At 37.5% G+C, this 23,919-nt stretch overlaps 1 protein-coding gene across 50 annotated transcripts; it reads right to left on the reverse strand.

The window, feature by feature from the left end:
• Positions 1-23,824, reverse strand: LOC122330438 (receptor-type tyrosine-protein phosphatase eta-like). 50 transcript variants are annotated; one of them, XM_043227451.1, is made up of 34 exons: positions 23,565-23,824; positions 18,764-18,788; positions 18,431-18,508; positions 16,486-16,542; positions 16,322-16,378; positions 16,010-16,063; positions 15,812-15,865; positions 15,483-15,539; positions 14,183-14,239; positions 13,830-13,886; positions 13,601-13,657; positions 13,239-13,295; positions 13,070-13,129; positions 12,713-12,772; positions 12,472-12,528; positions 11,153-11,209; positions 10,827-10,886; positions 10,217-10,273; positions 9,355-9,411; positions 8,992-9,051; positions 8,807-8,863; positions 7,222-7,275; positions 6,956-7,012; positions 4,984-5,089; positions 4,829-4,873; positions 4,732-4,740; positions 4,527-4,614; positions 4,320-4,410; positions 3,746-3,819; positions 3,535-3,669; positions 3,148-3,264; positions 2,862-3,022; positions 2,623-2,758; positions 1-705 (listed from the first exon to the last, which is right to left on the reverse strand). In XM_043227451.1, exons 1-34 carry the CDS (start codon positions 23,628-23,630, stop codon positions 574-576), a joined length of 2,406 nt encoding a protein of 801 aa, XP_043083386.1. In that variant the 5' UTR covers positions 23,631-23,824; the 3' UTR covers positions 1-573. The 50 variants fall into 50 exon arrangements, with proteins under 50 accessions (XP_043083386.1, XP_043083385.1, XP_043083384.1 ...); XM_043227450.1 differs by having other exon boundaries at positions 15,812-15,868; XM_043227449.1 differs by having other exon boundaries at positions 15,812-15,868; positions 16,010-16,066.
• Positions 23,825-23,919: the final 95 nt, after the last annotated feature.

Genomic DNA, 23,919 nt, shown 5'->3' on the forward strand with positions numbered 1-23,919 from the left:
TAAGAATAAATAAAGTATTTTAATATAAGTCTTAGGCAAAGGAAACAGGTTTACATCCACAAAGCAAGGCAGGACAAACAGGGAAACAAGTACTGGGGGGTGTTCCAGAAAGCAGGATATGTGGCATGGATATGTTTAAGAGTAAGAAAACCTCAACCTTCAGTTTAAATACTAAGGTAACTTTCATAGTATTTAAGTAGCCAAGGCAACTTGCTCTCTGAAGATAACCGGAGTAGGTTATGCTTCAGGGATCGCTTAGTTCAGTGCATGGTTAACTCCAGATTCCAGTGGGCATGACAGATTGTTCTCAATATTATATATAATTAGCATTAAACTAACAATATAATTCTTATTTTCAAAGATGAAATATTGCACAACCACAAGTATAATGACCTTTGAAAGGAAGAAGAAGAAAGAAACAGCATGCCGTGCTTTTTATCTTAGAGTTGGTTTCAGGAACATACTCTGTATTGAATGAACTTACTCCCGGACATGTTTTTGCATGCGTCTTTGCGTTGTTTACAAACAATATATTACATCCAACTATATATAAAGGACATGTATTGAAAACATTTACAATTTTTGATATTGTACATTCTGATAGACACTAAGCTCTATTGCATTTTGGTAAATTAAGTCCATGTTGGATCCCGTTCTTGATCGAATTATGTCATACGCACTCTGGTGGAGGTAAACATATTGCTCCTGTTGTAGAGACAGAGAAAAAACAACAACAGAAAATAGTGTGAAAATATGAGTCTTCTGAATTATAAGTGGCAGATTCTTTGTATAAATACAACAAACGTCAACACAAGTTTCTTTGTAAATGTCTCCTTAATGGAATATTCTTTGTTCAGAACAAATTAAGTTAAATCAACAATATTTGTTTTGCATTTTTGAATACCACATGGGTAATTTTCCACTTTTTTTAAAAAAAAGGTTGCAATGTTTGGCAAAGTAATATATTTAAGTAGAATATCTAAATAAGCAGTTATGTATGTTAATATATATATATATATATATATATATATATATATATATATATATATATATATATATCTATATATATAAATAGATTATTACTGCAAAATAGATTATTACTGCTCCCCCTCCCCTAACCATAAATAAAGGTTCCTCAGCTTCCCAAATGTTGACAGATGCTTGTTGTGAAATTTCAGCTCCATTGTTATTGGCCTCACCATCTGAAGTGGCTTAAGCTTTGTAGCAATTTAAGGCAGCATTCACCTCGACACCCATCAACACACCATTTTCTCCAAGCAGAAGCATGACATTAGCAATCAGGAGCTACTCAATTAAAAGGAGTGGGACCACTGGTTTGAGGGTTCCAGCTATTTGCTTCAGGTCATCACTCTACAACTTGGGATCCCTGAACCCTTACCAGACCTAGTGGATTCTCTAGATTCCTCTTCTTTTATGCATCATCCAGGCTTCAGAAATTTCCAAACTGCATGTTCATGTTGACCTAATTAACTAACTTCCTGGACACCTTCTACTTTTATCTAGACTTCTGGCTATCCAGGGACAACCTAAATCTCTTGCTCAGGTTGCACCATGTCCAAAGTCCCTTTTTAAACTCAAAAGCTTCTTCCACTGCCCGATCTTCATCATCTATAGTCACATCTACATGTGCTCTTTAAGATCAACCTTCTTCCCTCTGTATTCAAACCTGTATCCCGATGGCTGTTTCTATAAGACCCACCATCTGGTATCTTTTTTATCATCTAGTTTACCAACCACGTTTTAGACTGCAATATTGTTCCATCAAGTCTTAGGGGAGTACTGGAAGTCCACAATGCAAAAATGCCAATTTCAGAAGCTTTCTTTCATTTGTTGTGCATTACTGCCAGGCTTTTTCCAGGCCCATTCTCCCACTTCCCCAAACCTACAGCCATCAACATCAGCAGCACCAGAGTCACTTCCTGCCCTGAGCTGAATATGGCTAAAACTGTCTCCGACCAGCCATCCACAGGTATGACACCATTTCTGTGTGTCCTCTATTGTTATTTGAGCCTTCTTTGTCTCCCTGGTCCAGTAAACCTTCCACATATCAGTCATTGACCACTATCTAAAGTAAATTCTTCAGTACACTGTAGACCATCCCAAACTTCCAATGCTGGATTATCCAAACTCACTATGCTCCACTACATTTATCCCTACCATTCAGCTTCTCAGGGATGTGCCTCCTCTGCATACCCCTCATCAAGGACTCCCTATATAATCATCACAATCTCACCCTTATTATCTAGTCTAGGACTATCCCTGCACTTCCCAGTAATGTTCACTTCAGGACTCACTCATGATTCCTCTGTGTGTACCATTATTACCAACTGCATAATCATTGTGTCATCTTCTAAATCTGTGTCTGATTTCTACCAAAATTCCTGCTCCCCCTGCTGTTCACCCATGGCTTCAATTAAGGGTCCAAACATTTGGATTCAAAAAGTCACCTGGCTCAATCTGATTTGTGACAGTAAGTGCTTTTATATTTATGCTTTTAAAACTGGCTGAATATACTTCCACTGTGCTTCACTATAACTTTTACAACTCCTAAAGGAAGTATAAGTTTGTACTGATCCGCAGAAAATTACTCTCATCCCTTACCTCAGTCTGCACCATGAGAGGCCTGTGCATGCGCATATCATTAACAATTCCATAGATGTCCACCATACTGTCTCTTTCAATCTGGAAGATCAGGTGATCAATGGCAATGAAGGTCCCAGTTCTTCCCACACCGGCACTAAAAATGTGAAAGATCTCTTGCATTGTTGATATACATATATTAGTTGTAATTTAACTGTAATTTAAATTTGTAAACACTTGTTAATAGGAACCTCATTTACCTGCAATGCACCACAGCAGGAGAGTGGCGTGAGTACTGGTCCATGTGTTCTCTCACCAGGTGTCTGAAGTCAATGAGGACTTCAGTGGTCTGTGGAACTCCATGATCTGGCCACGCCGTGAAGTGGAACTGACGTATGTAACGAGTTTCTGCTGTTTTTACCTACACAATTATGTGTCATACTATTGAAAAATATCACAGATTTAAAACAACAACAAACATTTTCCACTCCAGCATGCTATTGATGGAATAAATGGAGATATCAGGTTCAGGATGTGTTGTTTTACATTTTTGATTGTGAAATCTCTTATGGTCCAACTCTCCAGTTCTATCTCTGAGGTGGTCGTCACAGAGAAATTTTCATAATGATTAGTCCCAGATGGCCAGTACTTCTCACATTTCACCTGGAGAAAATGACAGTGCTGGTTATCTTTATCCTGGATATACATTTTTACATTTGAACCTTTTTTTAATGTGACTAATAATATTTCACAATGATTGGCAGAGATAGTCTCGTAGTCAGCATGCTGACATGTAGTGCTTTGGGCATCTCAAGTTTGAGTCCCAGATTTTTCTTTCCAGATCCCGTCCCATCTCTCTCTCTGCCACTTTGCTTTTTGCCTAACTACTGTCATACCATAAAAATGTCCAATAAATTCCAGTAGAAAACTCACTCGTCCCATCTCATTGCATCTGGTCAGCATCACTATGGTGTGGACGTTCTTCTCCCAGACCATTCTCCAGAATTCATTCACTGTGACGGGCAGAGGACCCTGAGCTGCTATAAACTCTTTTCTTGAATTGTAACCCTGATCAAGAGAAAAAACATGATTAGACATGACTAAAAAAAGTTTCAGGAAATTTCACTTCTGTTTATATACTCACTGGGATGTAGTTGGCATTGATGTAGTCATCTAAGAGACTGCCGCACATTGATAACTTCACTCTTGAAACATCATCTGATGAAGGCCGACACAATGCAATTAGCGTCAGAAAGTAGCTATTAACTAAGAACTAAAAATTATACATCTGATTTGTATATAAAGTTACATTGTAGCATTATACCTGTCAAGTTCTATTACAAGAATGCTTATTTTGATTCAGTTTTGTCACATATTGTCGGCACACATTTCCTTTTCATTCATTTTATTTTTTTCTTAATATTATCACCTGGTTTATTATTGTCTAGTTTGTCTGGTTTACATAATCATTATAATCATGTTTTTCTACATAGAATGTATGTTTTATTCTACATTATGCAACTTTTGTCTCTCTAGCAGTTAGCAAATAAAACTATGCATATTGCAGAAGAACAATGTTTTGGTGGCTAACTTTGTGCAATGTGACTTAGTGTGAATAGTTCAGATACAATCCATCAGACAGCTAGAGATTGAAGCCTGTGATTAGGGAAAACCCGCACAAACTTTTTACTACCACATGCAACATTCAGTCTACTCACAAGGTAGCACATTGCCGTAACGGTTCTTCGGCTTGTTTTCAATAGCCAGGGCAGTGTTCTTTGACTGTGCTGTTCCAACAGTCTTCAACTCCTGCAACAACACAGCACTTCTTTAGATCTAGACTTTGAAAACTCTATTATAATTTCAATAAATATATATTTCCATATATGTGTGTGTGTGTGTGTGTGTGTGTTTCCTATGTGTACCTCATACTCTTCAGCAAAACCACAGTTGGAATCCTTATGTTTCTGCTTAAAGTACTCTTCATAATCTTCTATTCTCAAAGCAATACTACTGTGTACCATAAAGCAAAAACAAACATGCAATAAGCATACAATAAAATGTAAAGAATCATGTTTCAGTGTTTAAATGTAATATATTATTAATAATAATAATAATAAATGTACTTGCATGTTATTACTGTAAAAAGACAGAAAGATGCAATGCATTAACAAATTTAAGTATTGTCAAATAAATATTTGAATATAAATGTCTCAAACAAAATTACCTAATGGTGTGCGCAAGGATGTCTGGACATTGTTTTTTGGTTTGTCTGGAACAGAGACGAATAAATAAATGCTGAACATTCAATAAATTAACCTGAAGGACTTTTGTATCCAAAAATATATCCAGTTTACTTTTCTGATGAGACTGAAAATTCACCTTCTTGAACAGAAGAAGAGAGTGAGAATGATGATGAAGAAAAAAAAGATCACTGCCAAAACTATGCCAACAATCAGCCAAGTGTTAGACTCTGTTTTAGAGGAACCTACATGAGAATATTATTATATTATTAAACATGTTCCCAGTGAACAAGAGCTGTAATGTGTTTGAATTTTTATCAGAATAAATCCCTTGTGAATTATTAACCAAATCACGTTATGAAACAAGATGACACGCCAGCCTGATTCTCATGGTAGTTTGTACATATTTTATGAAGTGGATAATTTGTATGAATTTTTTTCTACATGACCTACAGGATGACCTACACCTAACCCAGCCCCTAAACCTACCCATAACTGGGATTTAGACAAATCATACAAAATTGTATCAGTAAGGGTGTACAAATTAGCCACCTTGTAAAAATATGTATGAATTGGTCGTGAGATAGCATTGGACATGCGAGTATAGAATAAGTTAATAATGATAAAGGTAACAATAATTTTTAATGTGCAAGCTTTGGTTTCCAATCAAAGGAACAAAGCAAGAGGAAGAGGACATATTATATACATTTCTCCTTGTGTTGAACTGTTTGCTGCCACAGCAGTGATGCATATGTTATTGTCTCCAGGAGTCAGACCAGTGATGTGATAGAAAGTGTTAGTAGTGTTCTTTGTTAGGCTGAGATAACACACTTCCTACTTCTGTAGTAGAGGCATCCATGTCATCAGGATCAGGGTGAACCAGGAGAGGTGCACTGGTGAATGCTGGTGAATGCTGAGGGTGGTGAAGGCTTCGGGTGTCCAGGAGAGACTTGGGTTTACCTTTCAACAGGCTGGTCAAAATTGGCGAGTCTGAGAGTTCCTTTATCGTTGAAGGTTCTGGCCAGTTTGTGATAGCTTACACCTTCTCCTCGTCCATCTGGATGCCAGAACGGGAGATGTTGTACCTGAGGAACTGGACTTTAGGTTGGTGGAAGGTGCATTTATCAGCCTTGAGGTAAAGCTGGTGTTCTCTCAGCTGTTGAAGGACCTCCTCAACATGGTGGCGATGTTCAGCCATACTCTAGGAATAAATGAGGATGTCGTCGATGTAAACAATGACAAATCTGTGGAGGAAATCCCAGAGTCCTGGAATATGGAGGGAGTATTGACGAGTCCATATGGCACGACAAAATATTCATAGTGGCCAGTATGGGTCATGAAGGTAGTCTTCCATTCGTCCCACTCACATTTCCGGATAAGGTTGTATGCGCTGCGTAAGTCCACCTTTGTGAAGACTGATGCTGCATGGAGATGCTCTAAGGCTGCTGGGGTAAGGGATTCCAGAACTTCACCGTGACCTTGTTGAGAATGCAGCAATCAATGCATGGCCTCTGTCCTTTTTTGTCACAAAGAAAAAGCTGGAAGCAGCATGGGAGTTGGAAGGACAGATGTAACTTTATTTGAGAGCCGTGTCGATGAACAGGCATGGAATGAGATCAAAGGCAAAAGTGTTTAGAACTCAGGTGACAGCGATCGTTGTGATTGGTTGGTGGCAGATTCTGGCCGATCCGTGACAGCATTGAGATTTGGACATGGGAATTGTTTTATTTCTTTTACAAATTAGTAGAAAAAAAGTTTGTTTAAACATGCTATACAGCAAAGATAATTTATCAGTTTACATACGGGTAATTTTTTAGATAAAATCAGTTCCTCCTGCAGAATGAGTAAGTAATGACTCCAGCAGTCAGATCAGTGATGCAATAGAAAGTGTTAGTAGTTTCATTTGTTTTATTACAAGTTTTATTAGCGCAATGAGTATATCTCAAATATCATAACCAAAATCTGACCTTTTCATACCTAAAACACATATTTTACAGTCACTGTTATGTGTATTGCAATCCAGTGCAGTTTTATCATAAGCAGAATGTAAAATAAAAAAAAATGTTTCTATTAAGAAATTTACTCAATTGTCCATGAATGAAAATACTCACTTGTAGTAGCTGATGTTTGTGACTTAGTTGAAGGAGAGCTAGTACTTGCAGTGGCTGCTAGGATATTTAGATGTTTACAATAAATTAAAAAAAGTTATTTTCTATTACTATTTTTGTATTACATTATTTCTCAACATAGGTTTTAGCTTGGTTGACTTGAAATAATCACAGTTACAACATTAATAGTTACAATATTAACAATAAATATTAATACATATATAATTTTCCTGTTAACACATTTACTCAACACAAATAAAAATACTCACCTGTAGAAGCTGATTTTTTAGACTCAGGTGAAAGTGAGCTTGTATTTGCAGGAGCTGCCGAGATATTTATATGTACAATGAAACAAAACAACAATAAACAACAAAAAAAAAAGAAATAAAAATCTTATTATTGCAATATTATCTTTTTAATCTTATTATTAAAATACATGAAATTGCTGTATACTGTATGAACACAACTGTATAAGTATACTATTTGACATGAAATAATCACAGTTCCCAAATAATCATTTGTTTACTATGAATTATGTCATGACAACATTAGGGGACAAATTTTGGGAGCCCCAATCAGTTTACCAGGAAAGCTTTTCTCTTGGTTGCAGTTGGTCCCTGTCCTTTGATGACAGCAACAAGCACCGTCTTCCGTGTTTGGGAAAACAGCACGCTGAAGTTTGCAGAGGTTTCATGCCCACAGATAGTTTAGCTTCTAAATGATTCTGAAGGCCTGTCTCATGGCAGCCCCAGCGTTTCGATCTGAGCACTCCCAGAGGGACAGATATCGTTCCTTCTCCAAGGATAAAGCTTTGGCAAGGTTGCTTCCCTCAGGTGTTGTCTCTTCTGATTGCCATGCTTGCCTGGTCAACACTCTTGACAACACTGTTGAAGACTCTACCCAGCAGGTCTCGGTAGAACAGAAGCAGTGGCTCCACCCAGCACATTTTGCCCCAACATAATCCTTCTTTTAACATTTATCCAACAAGGGCCTACCCACAGTCTGCTCATCCCCAGGGCAGTCTCCTGCATCCTCTACTTCTGCTCAGTTCCATGCTAAGACAACATCAAAGCTGGCATGTAGAGATGCCCACATGAAGGCAGTACTTCATGTCATCCACAGCTTTCATGTCACTCAAACTGGTTACACAGGCACCACCTATGTGACACCGAACATTCAGTTCCTGGTCCGACCTCACATTTCTTTGAGCTGGGGTGCTTTTAGAACAAATGTCCCGGAATGTTGTTCTCAGAACAGAACTAATAATCCTAGTTCACCCCTTATCCCATGCTGGCATCACTCTGTTATCTATCTCTCTTGCTCCATTCTTGAATTAGCATGTCTAGAGCCCCAGTCAGCACCTGTACCATATGGTGGGCTTCCCTGTAGGTAACCCCATATGTGTATTCTTCCATGTTAAGGATTGATAAATTTGTGCCTTTGCCTTGACAGATCTGCTCTGTAAGGCTTTGTTCACAGTAGTTCCATCCCTACTCCCAGGTAGGACCCATTCCATATGTAGTACTGTCCATTTAAGTAGCAAGTAACAAATATCACCTACCTACGTGTAGGATGTGGTCTCTGCGACAACCTTTTGCTTGGAAGACATGCCTCCCCTAGGTTAATCTAGCCTGGCTGGAAAAAAGAAAAATCTTTCTCTTGAATGTTGCATTTCCTTCTTCTATGTAATTGAGGTCTCCCAAGTTAGTCCCCTGATGCTGTCATGACATTACTTATCTCAGAACAGATGAGGGTTAAGTACATAAGAGAGACATAATTATTGCAACATACTGTAACATGTTAATGCTAAATTTAATCAGACTTACTCAGTTGTCCATGAATGAAAATACTCACTTGTAGGAGATGATGTTTGAGTAGTAGTTAAAAGAGAGCTTGTAGTGACAGGGGCTGCTGGGATGTTTAGATAAGTGACCACACTTGTTATTACAAGATACCACAGTAATGCTAAATATGAAAAAAATGGAGACAATTGTCCTACTGACACATTTACTCAATTGCTCATTAATAAAAACACTCACTCGTAGAAGCTGATGATTCAGACTGGAAAGTTGAAGGAGAGCTAGTAGTGGCAGTGGCTGCTGATACATTTAGATGTAAATGTACAAAGAAATAAAACAACCAACAAATAGATAGATAGACAGCTTTGTACTGATAAAATCAAATTTTCTATTGCAAGACTTCATATTTTCTATTACCAATTCCTATCACATTATTTACCAACATAGATTTTAGTGGGCAGAGGTTGATGTTTTACACTTAAAATTTTATATGAAAGAAGCACAGTTATTATTACAACATACCACATTAACAACAAAATGAACAAAACCGGATAATTTCCTATTAATACACTTACTCAGATGTCCATGAATGAAACTACTCACTTGTAGGAGATGATGTTTGAGTAGTAGTTAAAAGAGAGCTTGTAGTGACAGGTGCTGCTGGGAAATTTAAATACGCAATGAAAAATTTACAATTATTATTGAAACACACTAAATTGCTGGGGATATTGTTGGGCAGTAGAAGGAATACTTCGAACATCCCTTCAATCCAGCAAAAATGTCTTCCACTGAGGAAGCAGAGGCTGGGGGCCCATAGGAGGACTTGACCATCACCCGGGCTGAAGTCGTCAAGGTAGTTAAGAAACTCCTCAGTGAAAAGGCACTGGAGTGGACGAGATCCACCCTGAGTACTTCAGGTCTCTGGATGTTGTTGGGCTGTCTTGGCTGACATGCCCCTGCAACATCACGTGGAGGCTGGGGACCGTACCTCTGGACTGGCAGACTGGGGTGGTGGTCCCTCTTTTCAAGAAGAGGAACTGGAGGGTGTGTTCCAACTACAGGGGGATCACACTCCTTAGCCACCCCGAGAAAAGTCTATGCCTGTCCTGTGGGACGGTGCTCTGGGAATACGGGGTCTAGGGCCCTCTGTTAAAGGCTGTACAGTCCCTGTTTGACCAGAGCAGAAGCTTGGTTCACATTGCTGACAGCAAGTCAGACCTGGGGTCTGGACTGGATGGATGGACTAAATTGCTGTAAAGTGTATGGGTATGATTTTGTCCTATTAATTCCCATTTATTAGCATTTCCTATCACAGTATTTCCCAACATAAATTTCAGCAGGTAGAGACTGATGTTCTAAACTTGGAATTTGATATGAAAGAAGCACAATTATTATTACAACTTACCACATTACCGACAAAATGAATAAAAACTGATATTTTTCTATCATTAATGAAAATACTCACTTGTAGGAGTTGATGTTTGAGTAGTAGTTAAAAGAGAGTTTGTAGTGACAGGGGCTGCTGGGAAATTTAGTTACACAATGAAATATGTAGAATTATTACTGAAATACACTAAATTTCTGTAAAGTGTATGGAAGAACTGAAAGTAAGCTCGATTGTTATTACAATATTCCACAGTAATGATAAATATGAAAAAATAGAGACAATTGTCCCATTAAAACATTTACTCAGTTTCCTATTAATAAAAACACTCACTCGTAGAAGCTGATGTTTGAGACTGAAAGTTGAAGGAGAGCTTGTAGTGGCAGTGGCTGCTGATACATTTAGATGTACAAAGAAATAAAACAACCAACAAATAGATAGATGGACAGCTTTTTGTTGATAAAATCAATTTCTCTATTTTCTATTTCTACGTTTCCTATTAATAAAAACACTCACTTGTAGAAGTTGATGTTTGAGACTGGAGAGTTGAAGGAGAGCTAGTAGTGGCAGTGGCTGCTGATACATTTAGATGTACAAAGAAATAAAACAACCAACAATTAGATAGCTTTTTGTTGATAAAATAAATTTTTCTATTTTCTATTTCTAAGTTTACTATAATAAAAACACTCACTCGTAGAAGCTGATGTTTGAGACTGGAGAGTTGAAGGAGAGCTTGTAGTGACAGAGGCTGCTGGGATATTTAGATGCACAATGAAAAATGTAGAACTGTTATTGAAATACACTAAATTGTTGTAAACTGTATTGATATGATTTAGTTTTATTACTTTATTACTTCCTATTTTCTATTAACAATTCCTATCACATAAATTTTATACTTGGAATTTTATATGAAAGAAGCACAGTTATTATTACAACATACCACATTAACAACAATAGGAACATAGATATGTTCCTACTAACATGTCTACTCAGATGTCCATGAATGAAAATACTTACTTGTAGGAGTTGATGTTTGAGTAGTAGTTAAAAGAGAGCTTGTAGTGACAGGTGCTGCTGGGATTTTTAGATACACAATGAAAAATGTACAATTATTATTGAAACACACTAAATTGCTGGGGATTGTCACCAAGCCAGTAGAGGGAGCCCTGACCTCTGGGTGATCTGCATTCACTCCCTCTGCGACAACTTCCTGTCTGAGGACTATAAATTCAGTAGCAGGCCCCTCACCTGCAGGTTGCATTGTTCGCCTGGTCTATTGTTGGTTTCCTAGTTCCTTGTGTTTTCCGAGTTCTTGTTTCCCTGGTTTTGACCCTGCCTGTCTTTGGATATTCTGATTGTTTGCTGCCTGACCTGACCTTCGCCTGTTCTTGGATTTTGTGTTTGCCTCATCTCTGATACTCCTGTTTGCCCTGTTTGACGCCTGCCTGTTTTGACCATGCCTTACTTTAATAAAAGCCTGCACATGGATCCGCATGCGCCAGGCCCCTCATTCGTGACAGGGATATTGTTGGGCGGTAGAAGGAATACTTCGAAGATCCCTTCAATCCAGCCAAAATGTCTTCCACTGAGGAAGCAGAGGCTGGGGGCCCATAGGAGGACTTGACCATCACCCGGGCTGAAGTCGTCAAGGTAGTTAAGAAACTCCTCAGTGAAAAGGCACTGGAGTGGAGGAGAGATCCATCCCTGAGTACAAGATGGCCGCCTTCACCTGACGCCTTCCCAGAGCCGCTTCACAAGATGGCGCCGCCTCTCAGGTCTCTGGATGTTGTTGGGCTGTCTTGGCTGACATGCCCCTGCAACATCACGTGGAGGCTGGGGACCGTACTTCCTCTGGACTGGCAGACAGGGGTGGTGGTCCCTCTTTTCAAGAAGAGGAACTGGAGGGTGTGTTCCAACTACAGGGGATCACACTCTCAAGTTTAGCCACCCAGAGATGGAAAGTCTCATGCCTGTCCTGTGGGACGGTGCTCTGGGAATACTGGGGTCTAGGGATCCTTTGTTAAAGGCGCCTACAGTCCCTGTTTGACCAGAGCAGAAGCTTGTTCACATTGCTGACAGCAAGTCAGACCTGGGGTCTGGACTGGATGGATGGACTAAATTGCTGTAAAATGTATGGGTATGATTTTGTCCTATTAATTCCCATCTATTAGCATTTCCTATCAGAGTATTTCCCAACATAAATTTCAGCGGGTAGAGACTGATGTTCTAAACTTGGAATTTGATACGAAAGAAGCACAATTATTATTACAACTTACCACATTACCGACAAAATGAATAAAAACTGATATTTTTCTATCATTAATGAAAATACTCACTTGTAGGAGTTGATGTTTGAGTAGTAGTTAAAAGAGAGTTTGTAGTGACAGGGGCTGCTGGGAAATTTAGTTGCACAATGAAATATGTAGAATTATTACTGAAATACTCTAAATTTCTGTAAAGTGTATGGAAGAACTGAAACTGTTATTACAATATACCAAAGTAATGATAAATATGAAAAATAGAGACAATTGACCTCTTAACACATTTACTCAGTTTCCTATTAATAAAAACACTCACTCGTAGAAGCTGATGTTTGAGACTGGACAGTTGAAGGAGAGCTTGTAGTGGCAGTGGCTGCTGATACATTTAGATGTACAAAGAAATAAAACAACCAACAAATAGATAGATGGACAGATTATTGTTGATAAAATCAATTTTTCTATTGCAAGACTTCATGTTTTCTATTACCAATTCCTATCACATTATTTCCCAACATAAATTTTAGTGGTCAGAGGTTGATGTTTTACACTTAAAATTTGATATGAAAGAAGCACAGTTATTATTACAACATACCACATTAACAACAAAATGAACAAAAACTGATAATTTCCTATTAACACACTTACTCAGATGTCCATGAATGAAACTACTCACTTGTAGGAGATGATGTTTGAGACTGGAGAGTTGAAGGAGAGCTAGTAGTGGCAGTGGCTGCTGATACATTTAGATGTACAAAGAAATAAAACAACCAACAATTAGACAGCTTTTTGTTGATAAAATCAATTTTTCTATTTCTAAGTGTACTAATTATAAAAACACTCACTCGTAGAAGCTGATGTTTGAGACTCAGTTGAGGAAGAGCTTGTAGTGACAGAGGCTGCTGGGATATTTAGATACACAATGAAAAATGTAGAACTGTTATTGAAATACACTGAATTGCTGTAAACTATATTGATATGATTTAGTTTTATTACTTTATTTCTTCCTATTTTCTATTCCCAATTCTTATCACATTATTTCCCAACATAAATTTTAGTGGGCAGAGGTTGATGTTTTACACTTAAAATTTGATATGAAAGAAGCACAGTTATTATTACAACATACCACATTAACAACAAAATGAACAAAAACTGATAAATTCTTATTAATACATTTACTCAGATGTCCATGAATGAAAATACTCACTTGTAGGTGATGATGTTTGAGTAGTAGTTAAAAGAGAGCTTGTAGTGACAGGGGCTGCTGGGAAATTTAGATATTTAGAAAATTATTGAAATACACTAAATTGCTGTGATATGTATGGAAGAACTGAAACTGTTATTACAATATACCAAATTAATGATAAATATGAAAAAATAGAGACAATTGTCCTATTAATATATTTACTCAGTTTCCTATTAATAAAAACACTCACTCGTAGAAGCTGATGTTTGAGACTCAGTTGAGGAAGAGCTTGTAGTGACAGAGGCTGCTGGGATATTTAGATACACAATGAAAAATACAGCTGTTATTGAAATATACTAAATTGTTGTAAACTGTATTGTTATGATTTAGTTTTATTACTTCCTATTTTCTATTATCAATTCCTGTCACATATTTCCCAACTTAAATTTTAGTGGGCAGAGGTTGATGTTTTACAGTTAAAATTTGATATGAAAGAAGCACAGTTATTATTACAACATACCACATTAACAACAATCAATGAACAAAAACAGATATGTTCCTACTAACATGTCTACTCAGATGTCCATGAATGAAAATACTTACTTGTAGGAGATGATGTTTGAGTAGTAGTTAAAAGAGAGCTTGTAGTGACAGGTGCTGCTGGGATTTTTAGATACACAATGAAAAATGTACAATTATTATTGAAACACACTAAATTGCTGGGGATATTGTCGGGCGGTAGAAGGAATACTTTGAAGATCCCTTCAATCCAGCCAAAATGTCTTCCACTGAGGAAGCAGAGGCTGGGGGCCCATAGGAGGACTTGACCATCACCCGGGCTGAAGTCGTCAAGGTAGTTAAGAAACTCCTCAGTGAAAAGGCACTGGAGTGGACGAGATCCACCCTGAGTACTTCAGGTCTCTGGATGTTGTTGGGCTGTCTTGGCTGACATGCCCCTGCAACATCACGTGGAGGCTGGGGACAGTACCTCTGGACTGGCAGACAGGGGTGGTGGTCCCTCTTTTCAAGAAGAGGAACTGGAGGGTGTGTTCCAACTACAGGGGGATCACACTCCTTAGCCACCCAGAGAAAAGTCTATGCCTGTCCTGTGGGACGGTGCTCTGGGAATACGGGGTCTAGGGCCCTTTGTTAAAGGCTGTATGGTCCCTGTTTGACCAGAGCAGAAGCTTGTTTCACATTGCTGTCAGCAAGTCAGACTTGTTCCCAGTGCGTGTTGGACTCCGGCAGGGCTGCCCCTTTGTCACTGGTCCTGTTCATTATTTTTATGGACAGAATTTCTAGGCACAGCTGGGGGCCGGAGGGGGTCTGGTGACCACAGGATCTTGTCTGCTTTTTGCAGATGATGTTGTCCTGTTGGCTGGATCAAGCCAGGACCTACAGCAAGCACTGGGACGGTTTGCAGCTAAGTGTGAAGGAGTTTAAGTATCATGGGGTCTTGTTCAGAAGTGAAGGAAGGATGGAATGAGAGATCGACAGACGTATTAGTGCAGCTTCCTGTGGCGAAGAAGGAGCTGAGCTGCAAGGCAAAGCTCTAAATTAACCGGTCGATCTACATTCCTACTCTCATCTATGGTCAGAATCTTTTCCGGATGCTACCCAGACACCTTCCAGGGTCTGACCTGATCTCGGATAAGCGGAAGCAGAGTGATGGATGGATGGACTCAATTGCTGTAAAGTGTATGGGTATGATTTTGTCCTATTATTTCCCATCTATTAGCATTTCCTATCACATTATTTCCCAACATAAATTTCAGTGGGTAGAGACTGATGTTTTAAACTTGGAATTTGATATGAAAGAAGCACAATTATTATTACAACTAACCACATTACCGACAAAATGAATAAAAACTGATATTGTTCTATCATTAATGAAAATACTCACTTGTAGAAGTTGATGTTTGAGTAGTAGTTAAAAGAGAGCTTGTAGTGACAGGGGCTGCTGGGATATTTAGATATTTAGAAAATTATTGAAATACACTAAATTTCTGTAAAGTGTATGGAAGAACTGAAACTGTTATTACAATATACCAAAATAATGATAAATATGAAAAAATAGAGACAATTGTCCTATTAACACATTTTATATTTGAAATTTGATATTAAAGAAGCAAAGTTATTATCACAACAAACCACATTACCAACAAAATGAACAAAAACAGATAATTTCTTATTAATACATTTACTCAGATGTCCATGAATGGAACTACTCACTTGTAGGAGATGATGTTTGAGTAGTAGTTAAAAGAGAGCTTGTAGTGACAGGTGCTGCTGGGATATTTAGTTACACAATGAAAAATGTAGAATTATTACTGAAATACACTAAATGATAAAGTAATGATAAATATGAAAAATAGAGACAATTTTCCTATCAACACATTTACTCAGTTTCCTATTAATAAAAACACTCACTCGTAGAAGCTGATGTTTGAGACTCAGTTGAAGGAGAGCTTGTAGTGACAGAGGCTGCTGAGATATTTAGATACACAATGAAAAATGTAGAACTGTTATTGAAATACACTAAATTGCTCATTTTCTATTACCAATTCATATCACATATTTCCCAACATAAATTTTAGTGGGCAGAGGTTGATGTTTTACACTTAAAATTTGATATGAAAGAAGCACAGTTATTATTACAACATACCACATTAACAACAAAATGAACAAAAACTGATAATTTCTTATTAATATATTTACTCAGATGTCCATGAATGAAAATACTTGTAGGAGATGATGTTTGAGTCTCATTTAAAAGAGAGCTTGTAGTGACAGGTGCTGCTGGGAAATTTAGATGCACAATGAAAATGTATTGAATTTACACTAAATTGCTGTGATATGTATGGAAGAACTGAACTGAACAGTTTCCTATTAATAAAAACACTCACTCGTAGAAACTGATGTTTGAGACTCAGTTGAAGGAGAGCTTGTAGTGGCAGGGGCCGCTGGTATGTTAAGATGTACAAAGAAATAAAACAACAAACAGTTTTTTTTGTTGTTGTTGATAAAATCATAATTTATACTGCAGGACTTGTTAATAACATACAGCATATTGCTGTAAAATCTATAAATAATCATCTGTGTTACTGTTTAGGGTGAATCCTGACTCAAAAGAGGAGGTGTCAGAGATGGATGTGGGTAATTAGCTATTGAGCAATGCGAAATGATAATATTAAAAATCCTCTGATTTAAATGCTGTAATAGGTATCCCTATAGGTAGACATGGATCAGTTGAGAGTCTTACAGAACTGACGGTACACTTGACTAACTTGTCATTTAGGTAATTAGTTGACATGTTTAAAATAATAGTTTTGCATACAGTGAAACTGATATGAAAACTGTAAACAGCATAAATAAAAAAAATCACAATTACAATGTCAGAGACAATTATCATGATGAAATTATACAATAGTCAGCATTTGAAATGGATCAAAACATTGTTGATCAAAGTTTTCTAAAAACCTAAAACCAAAATTAGTTTCAAAGTTGTCCTAGGATTAGAATTTATTTCAGTAATTCAACTGAAATTGTGAAAGTCGTTTATTAAATAAAGTCAATGCACGCAGATTGAAGTAGTTTTTTGTTCTTTGATTTTGGCTCTCATTTAACAAAAACCCACCAAATCTCAACAAGTTATAATATAATGACATGACAATCAGCTAATCAATTCAAAACACCTGCAAAGGTTTCCTGAGCCTTCAAAGTGGTTTCACAGTTTGGTTCTCTAGACTACACAATTATGGGGAAGACAGCTGATCTGACAGTTGTCCAGAAGACAATCATTGTCACCCTGCACCACCCTTAACAACACCCTTAACAGAAAGTTGAGTGGAAGAAAAATATGCACAACCAACCAATAGGACAGCAGCCTTATGTCAAGCTAAATTAATTCAAGAATTTCAGTGAACCTCACAAGTAATGGACTGAGGTTGGGGTCAAGAAATCTAGAGCTTGAGTTTAGATGACACAGACGTGTCAAGGAGTTTGCCAACAGTTGTCATATTCCTTTTGTTAAGCCACTCCTGAACCACAGACAACATCCGAGGTGTCTTACCCGGGCTAAGGAGAAGAGAAACCGGACTATTGTCCAGTGGTCCAAAGTTCTCTTTTTAGAAGAGAGCAAGTTTTGTACTTAATTTGGAATCCAGTGTCCTAGAGTCTGGAGGAAGATTGGAAAAGCTCATAGTCCAAGCTACTTGAAGTCCAGTTTTTAGTTTCCACAGTCTATGACGATTTGGGGTGCAATGTCATCTGCTGGTGGTGTTCCATTGTGTTTATTGAAAACCAAAGTCACTGCACCCATTTACCAAGAATTTTTGGAGCACTTTATGATTCCTTCTGCTGACCAGCTTTTTGAAAACGCTGATTTCATTTTCCAGCAGATTTGGTACTTGCCCACACTGCTAAAAGCACCAAAAGTTGGTTAAATGACCATGATGTTGGTGTGTTTGACTGACCAGCACACTCATCAGACCTTAATAGAATCTATGGGATATTGTCAAGAGGAAAATGAGAAACACAAGACCAAAAAATGCAGATGAGGTGAAGGCCACTGTCAAAGAAACTTGGGTTTCCATACCACCTCAGCAGTACCAAAAACATCTTCACGCCACAACGAATTGAGGCAGTAATTAAAGCAAAAGGAGCTCTTACCAGGTACTGAGTACTTCAGTCTGTATGCATTGAATGTATTTAATACACAAGTTTCACAATTTGAGTTTAATTACAGAAATATATTTTTTGTTTACTTTTCCATGACATTCTAGTTCGAGATGCACCTGTACATAAGCAATCAAATTAATATAATACAGCTGTATATAAATTTTTACATACTTGTAGTAGACAGTGCCTGAGAAGATGTGTTCTCCTCAGTTGAAGTTATACTTAAAGTGACAGGGAGTGATGTGATATCTGGACATACAAAAATATCAAAACACATTTAATAGTTTTTCTTGACAAGCTCAGAAGGGCGTCTAGTAACACTTCAGAACAGGGAACACATATTCACTATTAGATTGTTAAATTTAGTTATGAATTAGGATTAAGGGTTCAAAAATGTGATCATGCAGATTAAGACATTAATATGTGCTTTATAAGTGCTAATAAATATTAGTTACAAGTAAAATATTTATTATTCAGGATGCGATTGTAAATTGTAGCACTGACCTGTATTACTCTGTGCATTCAAACCCTGAGGAGAGAAGTGAAGTGCATTATTAAATTATTTCAAAATCTTTGTTAGGAATCTAGGTCACAAAAATTACTTTTAAGCCCTATATCTAGGTAAAAACCTAATTGCACTAAAAGGGCACAGTAGGAATAAGGTTGTGGTGTGCAAAGAAAACTGATGCAATAACATGAAAAGTAACAATAACATCAACAATAGTGTGTAAACTTGCAAAAGCATCTTTGACAATCATTATTGTCTATTTTATTGCAATTACTCAAAGCTGTCATCGTTTTTTTTGTCTGACAGTGGCATCAGGTATGCAATTATATTTCTAATTTCAGGCTGTATTATGTCGATTTTGGCACCCAACATCACAATAAGATGATATTTTAAGCTTCTTATGTAGCCAAATCTGCGCTAGTTTGAATAGGCTGTCTCCGCCTTCCCTTTGTTTTGCATTCAGCTAGTGCTGTGACATAATTGTGGCATTGTTACATTTGACTGGCCTGGCTGTGCGTCACCGAGAAAAACATGCATGTTTTCCTCTATCAGTTATAGGAGGTAAACCATATGCAACCCCAGTTCAAGAGAAGTTGGGACATTTTGTAAAATGCCCAAAAAAATAAATAAATTGCGATTTACTTATTCTCTGTAACTTTTATTTACATTTACATTTAGTCATATTGAAGATGCTTTTATCCCAAACAACTTACAATTGTGGAATATATAATTCATCATAAAGAGTCGAACATGTAGGAAGTGCTCATAACATCAGTTTCAGGCATTGTTTAAATAAGCACAATAAAGAAAGTAAAAAGTATTTTTTTAAATAATGATTTAGATAATGATTAGTTAAGTTCTTAGCTTCTGTTTCAAGTTTAACTGGGATATAGCATTCCAGATAGGGGTGGGATAATTATTCTTATGGTACCACAAGGCGTCACTCATTCATAGATCTAAGGCTTCTGATGTGAGCTGAAACCAGAAACCAGTGCAAAGAGATAAAAAGATGTGTAACAAGGGCTCTTTTGGGCTCCTTGAAGACCAGTCATGTTGCTACATTCTGAACCATCTGTAGAGGTTTGATTTGGCTTGCAGGAAATCCATCCAGAATAGCATTGCAGTAGTCCAGCCTAGAAATGACAAGGACCTGGACAAGAAGTTGCGCAGAATGCTGTGTTAGTAAAGGCCTAATCTTTCTGATGATGTAGTGTATGTGGAGAAGAGGAGGGGTCCAAGAACAGATCCCTGAGGAACCCCAGTGACCAGTTGATGTGTTTTGGATACCTATCCACCGCAGGCCACCCTGAAAGACCTACGAGGAAGATAGGATTCCAAGCAGCAAAGTGGACTACCCGTGATGCCCAGAGATGAGCAGATGGACAGGAAAATCTGATGATTGAAAGTGTCAAAAGCAGCAGACTGATGCAGCAGAATAAAAACTGATCATTTGGAATCAGCGTTTGCAGTCTGCAAAGCTTCAGTGACCGAGAGCAGAGCAATATCCATTGAGTGGTCACTCCTGAAACCTGACTGCTTAGCGTCCAGTGTGTTGTTCTGTGTAAGAAGCAATGATAGCTGGTTTAAAACCACTCATTTAAGTGGAGTTACCCAAGCCTGTTTGAATGCAGTGGGTAAAATGATAATGTGTGTAAGTGCTGGTAAGACTGCAGGAGAGATGTCGTAGGATGGCTGGAAGAGGAGACGCTTGGATAGTTCTACCTCCGTGAGGGGACAGAAGTCAAAGAAGGGAGTTTCAGCAGTTAGTGTGGTTGGTTGGAGGTTCTGCATGGACAAAAGTACAAAGATTTCCAATGTTTTCACTGACCAACGTAAATGTATTTTGTAAATATGAACAAAATTTGATTTTGATAGCTGCAAAGTGGCATATGTAACACCGTTTCACATGATCCTTCCTTTTAATTACGATGTTTCATTGTTTGGGCGTTTGAACCTCAACAGGCTGCGATCATCATTGTCTGATTTCCTTTTCATGACTGATCGTACATTTTAGATTGGAGACATATCTGAACTGCATTTGCAGCTGTGCACATTATGCAAAAGCCCCAGCAAAAGTAATTTCCATGAATGTGTCCGGGGGAAAATAGTAGGAAAATATTTCAAATAATTTAATAAGAGTCCTTGTCGCAAAGATGACTTTCCTGACTCCTTTCCATCTCCTCATAGATGCACCTTTAGAGAGAAGTCATCTTTACAGCTGTTGTAAAAATATTCCCAGCAAGCGAACAGCGCTGTTACCGGGATGAGCCTGTGCTTTTAGTTTTACAGGTTGTTATCTGGGAATAACAAACCTTGGAATGTGGCGACTACAAATGCTCACTGTTATCTGTGTTACGTTCCCCAGCTGGAGTGCCTACAAACATTGTTTCTCTGTTCGCTTCAAGGACTCTTATTTTAAAATGTCTGTCTCCCACTGTTTCTATGTTTTATGTGTTTCTATGTGTTAGCTCAGGCACAAACGGTGAGATGTCTATTAGTAAAAAGAATAATAAAATAAAACTACTGCTGAAATCAAAACATTAACGTTCGTTTTATTTTATATGCAGTTTTTATAGGCTATGCTACACACTTGGCCCACCCAGTTTTACGTAGGTACACCCGCTTCAACATTTCTGGCTTCGCCCCTGGTGGGTGGCATTCAAACAAACAACATCTATGCAAATCAATTCCAGTCATATTTACATGCCTTAATGAATGCACCTATTCCACAGAATTCACCCATTCCACAGAATTTACACCACACTATCCGTCTACCTTTGTCACGTCTTTGGACTCTTTTGTTGTTGTTTTTGTCTTGTCATGTGCTATCTGTGCCCTAACCTTCCCTTCCTGTTAGTTGTATCATTGTTATCAGCTGTTTCTTGTTAATTTAGTCAATTACCTTGTGTATTTAAGTCCTGTGTCCAGTTTGGAGTAGCCCTAGCCTACAGTAAACTTACAGTAAACTTTATTCCAGAACATTATCAGCTTTCCCTCAAGCAGATATTTGGTCAAACAAGCAAAGCCATGACCAGTTAACTATATTTTACTATATACAGGTGGTTTCAATTACTGCTACATATATACTTAAAGAGATGTATTACTGTCAGAATAAAATATTTTAGCCATTTTACCCGAATCTTTATTTATCCAAACCAGTAAAACAAGATGTGAGCTTTAAGAAAAGTGCAGGTTTATGGCCAGGTATTTCCAAAAATGTAAATAACATTATACAATAGCATTGCAATTTTCTGTAAAACAATGCACATTTTGTATCTCTCCTTTGTCTAACACAGTCATTTCAGGTCTCTATTAATGAGCTGGTTATATCAGGTGTGTTTGATTAAGGAGACATAGAATACATGAAGTGTTGGGGGGGGGGGCCTCAGGGAAGATGGTCGGTAACCATTTAACACCATTTTAACATTTAACACAATCAACAAAATTAAAGTGGTACAATATTCAAATGTTAATCTATTTAATAAAGTTTGCAGTGAACTGCAGTCTTACTGAACCTTTTAAAGTCACGTTGCAGATTACCACAGGTTTCTTTGTTATAGAGTTATTAATAATGTTCATAACATTATGCACACGGATAAGGGAAATGCTTTAGATAACCTGTATAATTTCTTCATTTATACGAGTATTCTAAAATGAAAGGAATTTTATTCTAATATTACGTGCTATGCATGACCTAATAATGACCTAATAACAATTTGCAAGCAATTTAGGAAAAACATACACTGTGTACTTTTTAATTGCCTACTCGTATAAAAAAAAGAGGAAAGAGATTTGTGACCTTGACTGGAATGTATTCTTTTAAAAATGAAGGGTTTTGTTTGAGGCTCTTCTCGCAGCATGTGGTTACGGTAGATGATAAGCGGTAAACCCTAGAACTGAACTAGACATAGTGTTTGAGAATGTGGATCAAAAAGGCGAAAAAATCCTGTCAGTTTGCTATAATACGGTTTAACTTTGCCTTTCAGTGTTTATTACAAGCTGTGTGTTCATTGGCCTTACGGTTTTGCCGTAATTGTTTAACTTATTCGCCAGTGGGTGAAAAACATGAACAAAGTAAACAAAACCTTACGGGTTTTTTCTAAACCAGTTCATTAATCGTGAAATATTTCAAAAATATTTAGATTTAATTGTATAAGCTATGTTTCTTTTCTGAACGGGTGTAATAAATGTTCTGTTTTATTATCTTGCTGGTGTTCATGTTGTGTGTGATTTGAATTTAAAAACCTATTTTGGGTTCATTTAACCCAGCAATAGGCCTATAGTACATTTCAAACAATATTTGAATTAAAAAAACAGTCCACCGTGTATATTGTTATACTACCTGATATGCAATGCATGTATGTGTAATATGCTGTATGTTATACCCTGTAACTACATGACAGGAAAAAGCACCACTGTTAGTTAAAATAGGCTATTTTAATTTTTGGTTATTAAATGCAGCATGGGGTCAATTACATATGTTTTGACAATATATATGTGTGTGTGTGCACATATATCATACAAACTTTTGCATGTTTAATTTAAACTACCATAACCCACATAGCCATAAACCAACAGAATATAACTCATTTATTTTATATAAACCAGTGGCTTTAATTCTGGTACTAGGGACACATCTCCCTTACTTGACACACATGAAGCTTTCAGATCTTATGATCTGACTCAGGTGTGTTGCATACAAAATGTGCAAAGCATTGGTCCCCAGCACCAGGTTTAAAAAAACCACAGATCAATCATGTTATTAATCAATTCATGCTAATAAAGAAGGCGCCTTACCAGAATAATGAAAAAGAGCAGAAGCGCTGTGCCTTTGCATACAGTTTTAAAAGAAAGACGTGCCATGTTATTTAATGGATCTTGATGAGTTTATCCACAAGTCCTTGATGGGAGCGGTATGAGCTCTTGCTCAAGGTGTCACCAGAGTTAAATGTTATTTTTTATGTTAACAGTGTTAATTCCCTGCCTCTGCTTTACATGGCTGAACAGATCGAGCGTTACAAAACTATGCTCTTCACTGCATCACTGGAACTGAAAATAAAGCTTCCTTTAATTTGCCCCTATTCTAATTAACATGCTGCTAACCACTTCCTAGTTTCCTGACATAGTATGGTATTTTAATGATGATTTGCAT

The sequence above is a fragment of the Puntigrus tetrazona genome, chromosome 25, assembly GCF_018831695.1.
Source record: "Puntigrus tetrazona isolate hp1 chromosome 25, ASM1883169v1, whole genome shotgun sequence".
Classification (NCBI taxonomy): Eukaryota; Metazoa; Chordata; class Actinopteri; order Cypriniformes; family Cyprinidae; genus Puntigrus; species Puntigrus tetrazona.